The sequence below is a fragment of the Mirounga leonina genome, unplaced genomic scaffold, assembly GCF_011800145.1.
Source record: "Mirounga leonina isolate KUSES-001 unplaced genomic scaffold, KU_Mleo_1.0 Mir_94, whole genome shotgun sequence".
Classification (NCBI taxonomy): domain Eukaryota; kingdom Metazoa; phylum Chordata; class Mammalia; order Carnivora; family Phocidae; genus Mirounga; species Mirounga leonina.
The window spans coordinates 47,370,463-47,384,301 of NW_023270855.1; the positions used below are offsets into that span (position 1 = coordinate 47,370,463).

General features: G+C 47.1%; 1 protein-coding gene across 11 annotated transcripts in view; it reads left to right on the plus strand.

The window, feature by feature from the left end:
• EPS15L1 (epidermal growth factor receptor pathway substrate 15 like 1) overlaps window positions 1-13,839 on the plus strand; it is a 94,901-nt gene that overhangs the window by 54,594 nt on the left and 26,468 nt on the right. For 10 of the 11 annotated variants that reach the window (XM_034997851.1, XM_034997852.1, XM_034997858.1 and 7 more), the window contains 6 exons: window positions 1,046-1,210; window positions 5,892-6,015; window positions 7,006-7,056; window positions 8,187-8,323; window positions 12,586-12,646; window positions 13,568-13,650. In XM_034997851.1, the coding sequence (XP_034853742.1) occupies window positions 1,046-1,210; window positions 5,892-6,015; window positions 7,006-7,056; window positions 8,187-8,323; window positions 12,586-12,646; window positions 13,568-13,650 (621 nt within the window). The remainder of the gene's footprint in view (window positions 1-1,045; window positions 1,211-5,891; window positions 6,016-7,005; window positions 7,057-8,186; window positions 8,324-12,585; window positions 12,647-13,567; window positions 13,651-13,839) is intronic. The other variant, XM_034997854.1, reaches the window with a different exon arrangement.

Consider the following 13,839-nt stretch of genomic DNA (forward strand, 5'->3'; position numbering starts at 1 on the left):
AGTGTGTGTGTGGGCGTTGTGCTTTGGCCCGGTGGCAGTTTGCTTTGCCTTCCACTTCCCCACCTGAGTGCATGCCATTTTGGGGGAATGGGCAGGGTCTGTGTGAGGACTTGAAGAGCTCCTATGGAGAGGGTCTTGGGCATAGAAATGCCCTCACCAGCGTGGTTCTTAGACAAGCGAGAGGGACAGAGTCTGAGACTGGTTCCAGCACCTCTCCATCCCCATGCAGTTTGCGGACTGACACATGGAGGAGGCCCCACCCTATGACCAGCATCACCCCATGCTTCTTCAAGTTCTTCAAGCTGTCTGGGCACCCCGTCCTTTTCCCACGCCTGTGTGAGGGCTCTGAGGCCTGCAGTGGCGGCTCACCAGCAGAGGGAGGGCTCCTCTCCTCCCCTGTACATAATGGCCCCTGTGTGTCCCATCTACGGAGTGGGGGTGATGCTCTCCCTTGGCAGTGTCAAAATGGCTAGTCGTGCTTCCTTTCCTGACTGGCTCCACCTCTCGCTCTTTTTGCCAGGTTACAGACAAAAGTTGATCACAAACGTGCCAGGGGTTTAATACCCTATATTGTTTCATTCTTAATGAATAGATGTAGTATTATCTTAAGACCTTTTACTTCCAAGCAGTAAGAGTTTGTACAGGTAGATAGGAACCAAGACATGAGTGTGTGTTAGTAATAACAGTGAAGTTCGCTGCTGCTTATTAACGCAAACGGGGTGATAAAAACTCCATAAAGGAAAATGTTGATAATCGCTTGGAACAGATTGTGAATCTGGATTTTACCAGTTTCAGTTTGTTCAGAATTGACAAACGTCTGTTTGAACACGGGCCTCCCTCAGGGGCTGGGGATACAGAGAGGCCTCATGGGGCGGCGGGAAGGACCTCATTCTGGTTTACAAGTGGTCTTGCTTCTTGTAAACTCTGTAAGCGAGTAATTCAGTTGCCCATCTGTCACTCGGGGTTGGGCATTAGGAGAAAAAAAAGTCTCTCCTGACACTTTTCCCCTAAACCCCGTGTGCTAGTGGCCATCTTTGTTGTGTAGGCACGAAGCAAGCTTTCCGAGCTGCGCGAGAGCCACCAGGAAGCCCACAGGACCCTGGAGCAGTACGACGAGGCACTCGACGGGGCCCACGGCGCCAGCCTGACCAACTTAGCCGACCTGAGCGAGGGGGTCTCCCTGACAGAGAGGGGCGGTTTTGGAGCCATGGTAAAGGCCGAATAAACATATTCCAGCCCTGGGATTAGGTCCCACGTTGAGATCAGAGAATGCCCTGCCTGCGGGATCCAGCGCTTGCCAGCCTTGGTTCTGTCCAAATGCAGGGTGTTGCTTGTGTCCACTGCCGCTCTGCATGTCCCCACAGGCCCTGCGGCTCAGCGTACATGGCTGTGCTCCGGCCTTGCTTCCGGGACAAAGCGAAGGATAGGTCTGAATCCTTTGTAAACCAGTGTTTAATAAAAGACCATCTTTAGTGGGCCGACCACCCACGTTTGGAGGGTTTCCCAAATGTAACCAAAACTGAATCAAGCTCTCACACATTGTGAAACCTTATATCCTGCTAGTTGGGGGGACCAGGGGAGTGTGTGTGTGTGTGTGTGTGCACGCGCACGCGTGTGTCTGTGTTCCCACAAGGAGCACCTTGAAAATCGAATGAATTGCTAAAGATCAAGAAAAGTGACAGCCCTTTCGAGGCATTGCTGTTTGACCTGTGAACTGGCCTCTCTGTTGCAATTTTGGTTACACTGAAAACCTCGGCACTTTATGACCCTAGGGGTCCTGATCAAGGCCCAAGGGGCTGTTGGCCTCTTAGGTTTCTGTGGACTCTTGGGCTGCTCACATCCAGCCAGTATTACTTTTTCCTCAGATTGTCAGGTCCCCTTGTTCCTGTCAGGTCCCCTTGTTCCTGGTCCCAAGCCCCAGCGTTTCCACTCTAGTCTGGCTGATGAGAGCATCTTTGTGCTCCTGAGGGAGCCAGTGGGACGCGGTTGGTCTTGATGATTTGGTTGTGCTGTGCTTCTGAAGCCTTTCACTGCTCGCCCCACACTGCTGCCCCCTCATCCAGGACTCATCCTCTGAGCCCTCCTTCTGCACCTGGCCCTGTTGGCTTCGCAGATTCCTTTTCCTTCCTGTAATAATACGGCTTCTCTCTCTCTCAACTAGAGACTTAGCTCTTCATTTTCATTTTTTGATGTGTTTCTTTCCTCAGTAGCTGAGTACTCAGTCCCAGGAATTTATGGGGAAGCTTACGCCTCCTTCCCTGAGTCACCTAGAAGATGCTGTTGATGCGCTCCTCTGTCTCCTGTCTCTGGCCCTTCCTGCTTCCCTCTGCTATTCACAGACTCCTTTTTGTCATGGAATTGTAAACGGGTGAATTCCATATCCGCCCTGGGGCCCAAATTCAGCTTCATTGTCTGAATTTAGACTATGGAACAACATCCACTCGTCGTTAAGTGCTTGAGGCAGAATTGCCCGCTTGACTGTCCGGCTGTCCCGTCTCTGTGTGTGCATTTCAGCTTCGAGGCCCTGCTTTCACTTTCCCCATCTGGCGTTGGTCCCCTTGCACAGCTTTGGGCTTGTCCTGTTTCATCTTCGTTCACGAAACAGCTCACTCTCAAACTCTTTTGCAGGTTTGAATAAGATCGGTTTCCTTGGATAAAAAGTTGGCAGCAAAGTGGCAGTTGGCAAGTGGCCAGTGATTTCCCTCCTCCCCTTGCGCCCCCCCCCCCCAATTTTTAATCTTTCCTTATTTTCATTCATCTTGTAAGCAGGGCAAAGTTTACATGATAGTCAACTCATCCTGGAATGTCGATGTCAGATATGTTAACATAGAAACTTGCAACCAGTGTCTGAAAGAAAAACTATATTTATCTTGTTGTACAAATACAGTTTTTAAAGCATTATTGGTTTGTTTCCTTTTCTTAATAAATACCTCGAAGAGGGCTTTTTGTTTACTCTTGAATATTTCGAGACTGCTTCACAGAGCTCTTTGTTCTCTTTGAGGTGGGTGAAAGTGAGGGGTTTAGTCCCCTGAGAATAGTGTAACCAGAGAGGTGCATCTAGAACTTTCTAAGGCTGGACAGTTCTATTAAAGTTACTAACTTTAGTGTTAAGCTCATAACTATGTTACTTTATCCAAGAGACTGATGCTTCTTAAAGCCAAATTTATTTCTTGTTTTTCATCTGATGATGATAATACTGGCCTCTTGCCCTTGAAGACAGCACCCAACCAACCTGTCTAGTAGACAGAAGGTAATAAATCATACTGGACTTAAGCCTCGCCAAGAACTCATCATTGGCTTGTCTGTTGCATCCAGCCCCACTGGCATGCTGGAGCCATATTTTCTTGGCTCTCCAGAGCTGATTATTAAATAGGAATTTTGTAACCTGATTGTAGAACTTTTGGTAACTTGGATTCAGCCACGGTGGGAGTATTTACACCATGGGAACTGGCAGAAGCTGCCAATCAGGGCTTTTTTTTTTTTTTTTTCCCTCAGAGAGCTGGTTCACCAGCACACCACTGCCCAGCCCCCATCTAAAGGGAACTCCTCAGTAACTCCTTTCAGAGTTGTCACATCTATTTCTTAACAAGTGCAGAACTTAAGACTAGTTCCTGAACTCTGTGTTCGAGGTATTTTACCTCTGTCTTTCACCCTGGTGCTTGTCTGCTGTACTTGGGTCTCCCAAGTGGCAGCTGGCTCAGTTCTCACTGACAAGCGGTCAGTGGATGGTGGAGTTTATGGCATCTCTGCACCAGGGGAAATCTCATTTTCTGCTCCGAATCCGTGAAATAGAATCAGAACCACTGGTGGTTACCTTACATACATGAATCCTCCTGGGGTCTCTATAGGCTTCTCCTTTGAAGGGGAGGGAGCGATTGCTCCCTTAGGCAAATAACTGCTCCTGAGAAAGAGATTGCAGACCTGACTTTCAGGTCAGGGGGCTCGCAGCCAGAGCCCCTAGAATCACAGTTTCCTCTCTGCCATCACCCCCTCTTATTTGGCAGGCTTCCAAGCGGTGATCGAAAACATTAAAAGAAAAAAAAAAACCCACCAACTTGTAAACCAGTGCTATTAAAAACTAAATAGAAGCTTCCAGTCTGAGCCTGAGGTGTCATTCTTAATGCAAACCCGTGTCCAGGTCATCATCTCTCTCCATTCTTCTGGAACAGATACATTCCTTCCCCCATGGCACAGTGTGAGAGGTTGATTTTCCATCCTGGCCTCCCAGCTTCTTTAGATTCGGACTTCTCCCTCGTATTTATCTGTGTCAGCGAGCCCCATCAGACACTTGCTGGGTGCGTGCGTTGTGCAGGTGTTAAGCACCATGCTGCCCTTAACGAACCGCACGCTTCCGCCAGACGCGGAGCTTGCAGACATCTGTGCTTACTTGCCTAAGAACCTACTTGGTTTCCCTACCTTGGGAAGCCCTGTGGTTGGAGGCTGCAGATAATTTTTCCCAGGTAAGAAAAGTTTTCCCATTGGCCCAGTGCCTCTGAGAGCCATCCTGCTTCCCAAAGTCAGCCAGCCCAGAGTGCTAGGAGCCTAGTCAGGAATCTTCCTTTGACGTCATTGCCCTGTAACCGTTGTCTGTATTTTTACGGAAGCCCCAGCTCTTTAATTATTTGGCTTTGGAATATTGGATGTTTGCCAGCCCCACGGGTGCCGACACATCTGCCAGATTCAGTGAGGATGTTGTGCTTTTTCGTATCACGGTGAAACCTTCATGTTTTCACTGAGGGTGTGTCTTTATTAACCAAAATACACTCACTGTTTCTAAACGAAGTGCATTGTTCCTGTGTAGATTATACCCCCCCACCAACATTTGGGCCATTTTCAACTATAAAAATGTGCTCTTCAAAAGCAAATCTTTTTTTTTTTTTCCTTCTGGTTTAAACATGCTTGTTTGTTTCTAGAAATAAGCACTTTTTAAAAAACATGCACAGTGCGAAGTGTATATGCTCTAGTAGTTCTAACTGCATAAGCAACTCATTTCCTCCCAGGATGTAAATAGCCTGCATGTTTCTTGGTGTGGAAAGAGCATTTTAAAAAATGCCCACATAGGTAGACGTTCTGTGAAAAAAAGATGATCGAGGGAGGCCACACTTTTGAACGAGACCCATGCTGTCGTTGTTGAGTGGCTTGTTGGGTTTTCTTTTTGACATTTCCAAAAATACCACTGCTTTCTGACTTAGTGATTTTTTTTTTTTAAGCAGAATTTCTAATTGTGAGAAAATACACATAACATAGAATTGACCATCTGAACCATGCCTCATTATATTCACACTGTGTAACTAAACTCCAGAGCATTTTCATACCCACTAAACACTCCCCGTCCTGCTTCCCCAGCCCCTGGCACCCACTGCTCTACTTTCTGTCTCTGAATCTGACTCCTCTAGGGACCTCATATAAAGTGACACTGTCACACAGCATTTGTCTTTTCGTGACTGGCTTGTTTCACTCAGCATAATGTCCTCAAGGGTCAATAATATTTCCTTATATTTCTACATACTACATCTAGTATATCTGTTCGTCTGTTAGCGGACGTTTGTTTGGGTTGCATCCACTCAATTTTTAAATAAACTTTCAGTTTGCAAGAGTGGTGGACTTACAGGAAAACTTAAAGGGAGTACAGAAAGTTCCCACATACCCCACACCCAGCTTCCCCTATCATTAATACCTTGTCCCTGCGAATGAACATTTGTCACCGCGAACAAACTAGTGTCGACACGTCACTATGAACCAACGTCCACATTTCTTTGATGATTTTTTAATCGTTCTCTGTAAGGTCCCACTGCTTGAAGGAGAAATACGCAAGTTAGGTAGGGAATTCTGCACTTTGCTTTAAATTTGAAATAATAAAATTTCTGTCCTGTCTCTTCACAAAATTATAGGATGATCCTTTCAAAAATAAAGCCTTGTTATTTAGCAACAATGCCCAAGAATTGCATCCGGATCCTTTCCAGGCTGAAGACCCCTTCAAATCCGACCCATTTAAAGGAGCTGATCCCTTCAAAGGTATCTCGCCCGGTGCCCACTTCGTCGTTGGAGGGCTGTTTACTTTGTGCCATTTAGAACTGTCTGATGACTAGAATGGTTGCGAGATAGGCACCTTCTGGAATGGACGGGGAAGGGAATCCTTGGAGCCTCCTGGGCTACCTGAGTGTTTCGCTTCAGCCGGTTCACTACAGAACTGAGGCATTGGCGTGTGGTGGAAGAGCTCAGCTCCCAGCTCCCAGCTCCCAGCGAGGTGCCCCCATTCAAGGGCAGCTGGCTCCGCCCTTAACCTCTGCACACCTCGGTTCCCAGCCTCCAGAAGGGGTGGTAAATTCTCCCTCGCTCTCCTGGTGGGATCAATAAGACAATCAGATGTAGTCATGATTATGAAACTACCCGGTGAAGGACAGATCCCCACGTAAGTCTAAGGTCTTCATGTGACACATTTACCCAGAGCCACACATGAGTCGAGAATAACCAGGAAGACTTCTACGAACAAGTTTTCCTCGGTTTCCCTGTTTTTTTTTTTCAGAGCAGGAAGCCTGAAAGCCTTCCAGGAAGGGTATCTGTATGTTCCTGAGCGAAGTGCTGGGGTGGAGAGAGGGCAGTGGGGGTGCCTTTCCAGTGTCAGATGTGGGATCGGAGGTTCGCAGGTCCAAGAGAGGAATCGGGCAGCTCCTGAAGCTTGGATGTGTGGAGCTCATCATTGCTCCGGGGCTGCCTGTGGGTTGAGGACTGGGGCAGCCCTGGGGTCCTGTGTTGTCGTACCTGGGGGAGGTGAGAGGGAGATGAGATACAAGCGTAAAGCATGGCAGAGAAAGAGAGGAGTGAATTCTGGCTCACTCCACGTTTTCCCCACCTCCAGCCCATGTTGAGCAGCCAACAATACCTCATTTCATCTTGAACACCCCAACTAAGAAAAGCCACCTCGGCCAGTGGCCGCTCCAACTTGGATATGCCAGAGTCCTTTTCTGCCATAAGAGCTAAACGTCCCTCTCTCCTCTAACCTAGGTGACCCATTCCAGAATGACCCCTTCGCAGAACAACAGACAGCTTCAGCAGGTAAAAGCCTTTGTTGAAAAGACTTTTTGTTTTTTCGTGGACTCGTCCTCAGACTCTTTCCATTCCTAGTTCAAGTTGAAGGAAATGGAAAAGCAGCCTGTCTGCCAGGCCTCCTACGACAGGGCAGCAGGGGAGCTTAGTTTCTGAGGAAGCCTGGCAGCGACATTACCCTCCCCTTCACCGACGGGTGCCCCTTCTTGCCGACCTCACAGCGTGAAGAGAAGCAGAACTAGAAAAGGAGCTCCCAGTGGCCAGGCGATTTTTCAGACCTGCCCACGGCAGCTTGGTCCTGTGGTAGCATCAGGGGGCCCCGTGTAGCGCCTGCCCGCAGTGGGGCTTCGGTCTACACATGCCAGAGGCGGCCGCGGTACCGGGAAGCATGGCCATCTCCACTGCACGAAAGCCTAGTGTCTCGTTCCCTGCTGGTGACAGCGGCTTTGCCCCGTGTCCATTCACCATGCCTGCACCCCGCATTCCAGGGGACTGAGCACACCGTGGGTATGGTGGTGCGGTCATGCTGCCTGTTTATCTACTTCTGTATTTTTTTACTGAGGTGAAAATCGTACAACACAAAATTCACCATTTTAAAGTGACAATTCAGTGGTATTTGGTACATTCATAATGTACAGACACCACCTCTGTGTAGTTCTAGAACATTGCCATGCCCTAAACGGAAGCCTCATCCCCTAAACGGAAGCCTCATCCCCATGAGCAGTCACGCCCCTTTCCCCCTCCCCCAGCCCCTGGCAACCACCAGTCTGCTTTCTGTCTCTGGATTTATCCATGTTTTTATTATTAAAATCAGCTTTGTTGGGAGGTATAATTTACACACAACAAAATTCACCAATTTTAAGTGTGTAATTAGATAAGTTTGGGTAAATGTGTGCAGTTGTGCGAGATCGAGAACACCTCCATTGTCCCAGAAGGTTCCCTTGTGCCTCCTACCCCCAGCCCCCAGGCGCCTGGCAACCACTGACTGGTTTCTGTCATTATGGTTTTTCCCTTTTGTAGAATTTCATATAAAATGGCGTCAGTCAGCTATGTGTTTTTACATTTGGGTTCTTCCATGAAGCATAATGTTGTTTATTCATAGGGGCATGTTTTTATTCACTTTCTAAAACACCCTCTAGATCCATTCGGAGGGGATCCTTTCAAAGAAAGTGACCCATTCCGTGGCTCTGCGCCTGACGACTTCTTTAAGAAACAGACAAAGAATGACCCGTTTACCTCAGACCCATTCACGAAAAACCCTTCCTTACCCTCAAAGGTGAGTGACCCCGGGGAGGCGTAGGTGCTGTGTGTGTGCCCGGTGCTTGTCCCTGTGAGGCTCGTCCTGTGACTCAGGTTGTCACATTCAGTGGGCCACTGAGCCCATGTCAGGATGGCTTGGGTCCCGAATAGCTAGCTCTCTTTTCTCTGTTCCTTTCCCTGCCCCTGTCACTTCAGCTCAGGCCCACCGGGTGGCTTCTCTGTTCTACCTCCTGCCCCCACTGCTGCCCCGTCTCCCAACAAAACTGAAATGAAAGAAAGCATCACATGCTCCACACGGCCGCCCTGCCATCTTCCTGGCAGCACTGAAAGTGTGTGAGGCATTCACATGCCCCTCTCCATCCCTAGCATCTAGCAAACCGTGTGTGTCGCATGGTGTTAGGCCCGGTGCACTGCACAAAAAAGCGACTCTGATTGAACAGAGAATCCTCGTGTCTAGTGAGGGCGGTGTATAGCCTTCCTTCATGTTCCAGGCTGCATCTCTCCCTCCGCCCCTCAGATTCCCTGGTTTTCCTCTTCTCCACGGACCTGTTGGTCTGTCGCACTAGACCCAGAGCTCCTTGAAGGCAAGGATTAATTTGTAACATTTCTGTTGATAGACCTGTTGCGGGATACCCCTTTCGTTTCTGCTACTGGTCTATGTGTGTGATCTGTGTTCTTACTCTCTGTTGATCAATTTTGTTGAGCTTGTCCATGAACCAGCTTTTGGTTCTGTAAATTTCCTCTCCTGTTTGCTTCTATTTCACTGATTTCTGCTTTTTATTATTTTCTTTCTCCTATTTATTTTGGGTTAGTACTTGCTCTTCCATTTCTAACATCTTAAGATTCAACCTTAGGCCACTGACTTTAGACCATCTTTTTTAATATAAATATTTTAAAACTACACATTTCACCCTAAGCACTACTTAGCTGCATTCCACACATTTTCACGTGTTGTATCTTCATTGTCCTTTAGTTTGAGATATTTTCTAGTTTCCCTTGTGATTTCTCTGTTGAAGCATGGATTATTTAAAGTATTGTTTTGTTTCCAGATATTCTTTCCTTCCTTTACATATCTTATAATACTGATTTTTAATTAAATCTGTTGTTAGAGAACATATTTTGTATGTTTGCAGTCCTTTTAAATTTATTGATACCCATATTATGGTTCGTGTTGGTGTCCATACCATGTACAGTTGATGAGAATGTTGGTCTGCAGTTGCTGGGTGTCATGTTCTATCAATGCCAATTATGTCAGTGTGGCTGATAGTTCCGATCGTTTGTGTCCTTACTGTTTTTGTTTGCTTGTTTTGTAGCTCTACCACTGTACCCATCGCTGAGAGAGGAATGTTAAAGTCTGTGATTGTGGAATTGTCTGTGTCCCTGTTAATTCCGTCAAGTTTTGCTTCATGTGTTTTGAAGCTCTCTCCGGTGCCTACACATTGTGCTTCTTGTATCAGCCTGATGCAGTGACCTTTTTATCATTATAAAAGCTTCCTTTTTTCCTCTGGCGATATCTCTGTCTTGAGATCTGTTTTATCACATATTGAAATAGCCTTCCTCCATCCTTCTTATGCTTATTCTTTGCCCGCTATATCTTTTTTTCATCCATTTACTTTCAGTCTGCCTGGGTCTTTATACACAAAGGGTTTTTTATAGCGAGTATATAGTTGGGACTGCTTTTCTCTCCGGCCTGGAAATCTTGGCCTTCAAAATAGAGTGTCTAGTCCATTAACATTTAATGCAGTTGTTGATATGGTTAGATTTAAATCTACCATTTTATTATTACCTTGCTTTTTATCCCCTGTGTTTTGTTCCTCTGTTCCCTCTCTGCCACCTTTTAGATTATTTGAATGTTTTCTAGAATTCCATTTTCTAGTATTTGTTGGCTTCTTTTAACTATTATCTATTTCTATTATTTTTGGAGGTTGCTTTAGGGATTACCGTATACACCCTTAACTTTTCATAGGCTACTTGGAATTAATATTATATCACTTCATGTAAAATGTAGAGAACTTGCAACCATATGGGTCCATTTGTCCATCTCCTCCCCAGCCAGCAGTGTCTTCTCTTACGTTCTAGCTGTCATATGAATATAATATATCTAAATATGCCATAAACTCCCTAAGACCATCTTGCTTTAATCCATTGTATGTGTCTAAAAGAGATTTTTTTTTTAAGATTTATTTATTTATTTGACAGAGACACAGCGAGGGAGGGAAGACAAGCAGGGGGAGTGGGAGAGGGAGAAGCAGGCTTCCCGTGGAGCAGGGACCCCGATGCGGGGCTCAGTCCCAGGACCCCGGGATCATGACCTGAGCTGAAGGCAGACACTTAACCGAGTGAGCTACCCAGGCGCCCCTAAAAGAAATGTTAAAAGGGAAAAAGGCGGTCTCTTTGTTTTTACCCATATATTTGCCATTTCTCATGTCCTCATTCCTTTCTCAAGATCTTATTTACCCTCATGATCCTTTTCCTTAAGCCTGAAGAACTTTCTTTGGCATTTCTTATAATACAGGTCTACTTTGTTGTCATTCCCTTTTTTTTTAATAGAGATTTTATTTGTTTGTTTATTTGTCAGAGGGAGAGAGAGAGGGAGCACAAGCAGGTGGAGCAGCAGCAGAGGGAGAAGCAGTTTCCCCGCTAAGCAGGGAGCCTGATGCGGGGCTCAATCCCAGGACCCCGGGATCATGACCTGAGCCGAAGGCAGATGCTTAACCAACTGAGCCACCCAGGCGTCCCTTTGTTGTCACTCTTGAAGGGTATTTGTGCCCGATCTCGTATTATTTTTTTTCCTTCCAGCACTTTTAGGATGTTATTCCACTGCCTTCTGGCCTCCCTGTCCTTGAGGAGAAGTCCTGAGTCTCTCAGGCGGTTGTCCCCCACCATAGGTACCGTGCTGTTTTTCTCTGGCTGCCTTAGCTCTTTAGCTCTGCTTTTCAGCAGTTTGACTGTGAAGCATATGTGTGTGTGGTTTTCTTTGTATTTAAGTTGTTTGGGGTTTGCCGGGGTTCTTAAATCTGTGAATCAGGTCTTTTACCAAACTTGGCAAGTTTTTGGCCATTACTTCCTTAGACATTTTCTTTTTCTACCCTATTCTCTCCTTTCTTTGTGGGATTACAATTACTTTTATATTAGAGGTTTTACTAATGGCTCCACAAGTCCCTGAGACTCTGTTTTCTCTTCATTCTTTTTGTTCTCTTTTTTCTGTAGATTGGGTACTTTCTACTGATCTATCTTTAGCTTTACTTACTTTTTTCTCGATCATCTGTTGTTTAGCTGACCTAGTGAAGTTTTTATTCTAGATGTACTTTTTTCAGTTTTCGAATTTCCATTTGTTTCTTTGTATAGTTTCTATTTTTCTGCTAAGATCTCCTAACCATTCCTCTTTAGTCTATTTTCCTTTACTTCATTGAACACAGTTACTCCTGCTTTAAAGTCATCCTCATCAAAGAATTCCAAAACATCTGGGTCCTCTTGGGACTGGTTCTATTGATTGTCTTTTCCCTTGAGAACTGGCCACGGTTTTTCTGATTCTGGTTATGTTGAATGATTTCAAAACGTATGCTGTGTATTGTGAGTGCTCTGTTGCAGTGACTGGATACTGGTATATGCCTCCAAAGAGCCCAGATGGTTTTGTTTCAGCAGGCAGTTGACTCGGTGAGGCTCCACTGCAAACTCACTTTCTCTCACCTGTAGTTGCGTACTTGTGACCTTAGCTGTAGGCTGCATTCAGTCTCCTCCTGCACATGGTGCTGGGGTCAGCCCTTGTCTTGGGCAGAGCTTATCATGAAATTTTGGACTCCCATTCTCTGCCTCTCCTTTCTGGGGCCCTGTCCCTTTCTCATGACTGTGGTTGTCCCAGACTACCATCCTCTAGTCTTCAGGCCAGAAAGACAGTGAGTTTTCTGTTGAGGTCTAGCCTCCCGAAACCCTCAGGTTATAGTTGTCTAGACAGAAGACTCAACTTTGTGCTGTTGGCTCCTGCCAACTTGGAATTCTCGTCTAGTCTTCCTGCTCTGGCTCACTTCCTGAGCCTTCAGGTGGTTGCTTATGTTTACTTATTTTTTTGCATTTTGTCCAGAGTTTATAGGTATGCTCTGCAGGAGGGGTTGGTCTGTTGGGATTTTACTCCGCCAGATTTTAGTTTGAATCACTTTCTCCTCCTCATGGCCGGCACCAGATTCAGTGTACGCAGATGGCAGGAAAGTCTGTGCTTGGATGAATGGCTGGGTGAACGAATGAACTGCTTTTTACTCTTCCCTCTCTCCTTTCACTCAGCTCGACCCCTTTGAATCCAGTGATCCTTTTTCATCCTCCAGTGTGTCCTCAAAAGGATCAGGTGAGACTGATGACTTATTTTCCTTCTGACTCTCCCCCCAGCCAGTAGAAGGAGCCCACCCAGTTCCTGCTTCCGTTTCCAAAGCTGTGTGTCCTCAGAGTTTATGTCATTAATCAGTGGCACCCAGATCCTCACCTGAGGTACTTGGGCCAAAGCCAGCTCCCCCTAGCTGCTCATCTTTCTGCAAAGGAAGATCGGCAGTAGAAATTCAGTCAGTAATAACACCAGTGTTCCTGGTTACTCTTTACTCATTTCTCCGTACAAATCTTTGATTTGTACCTTCAGATCTTTTTCCTAAAAGAATCCAAGTTTGACTGAGGGTCTTGGCTTGTGCATTAAGGGAGGGGGGAGAGTTTGGATTCCCCCTTGCTTTTGGGAACAGGCCCCACTTGCTTCTGCGCCCTTGCCTAGCAGCTCGTGCTTGTTGGTGATAGAGTTTGGGTTCATAGGTGGGTGTATGGGTTATGCAGACAAGTTGCCCCACCAAAGGAGAAAACTGCACCCGCAGACAACCTCCCCACATACAAGATGTGGATGGTGGGTCACTGCGGACCTGCACCTCCCTCCTTGACCCAGGAAGGCAGTTGGCTGTGCTTCTGCACTTGTCACTTGTTTGCTGACTGTGAACAGCGCTGGCTAGAAGTACCGATATGGGGCACCGTCCCTGTGGCCCTGCTTGAGGCGGCCGTCATGGCGAGAGGCTTCTGGCCAAGCCGCCCCAACCACCAGCCAGGGCGGGTTGGGGGCAGGGAGGCCACGTTGAGGGACCGTATCCAGACGCACAGCCCTGGCAAGCAAATGCTGCCTCCTCGGATGTCGCGCGCCGGGGGCCGGTGACCACCGAGAGGCAGCACCTCCCTCTGCCCCCGGAGGTGTGTCCCTTGAATGCCCTAACTCTGCCTCTGTTGGTGCTACTTGCAGGTCCCTTTGGAACCTTAGACCCCTTCGGAAGCGGGTCCTTCAGTAGTGCTGAGGGCTTTGCCGACTTCAGCCAGATGTCCAAGGTAAACCCCCTCCCACGGAGCACGCGCGCCTCCACCAGTGTCTTTGTGCCTCTTGTCGTGGTTGTGTCGTGAGCAGCCAGGCGTAATTGTTAGCACCACGTATGTATTTCCCGGCACCCATCAGACGCTGAAACACGTCCTCACGTGAGATCGTGAGCCGGCAGGCAAGGTCTAGAAGATGCCTGTGCT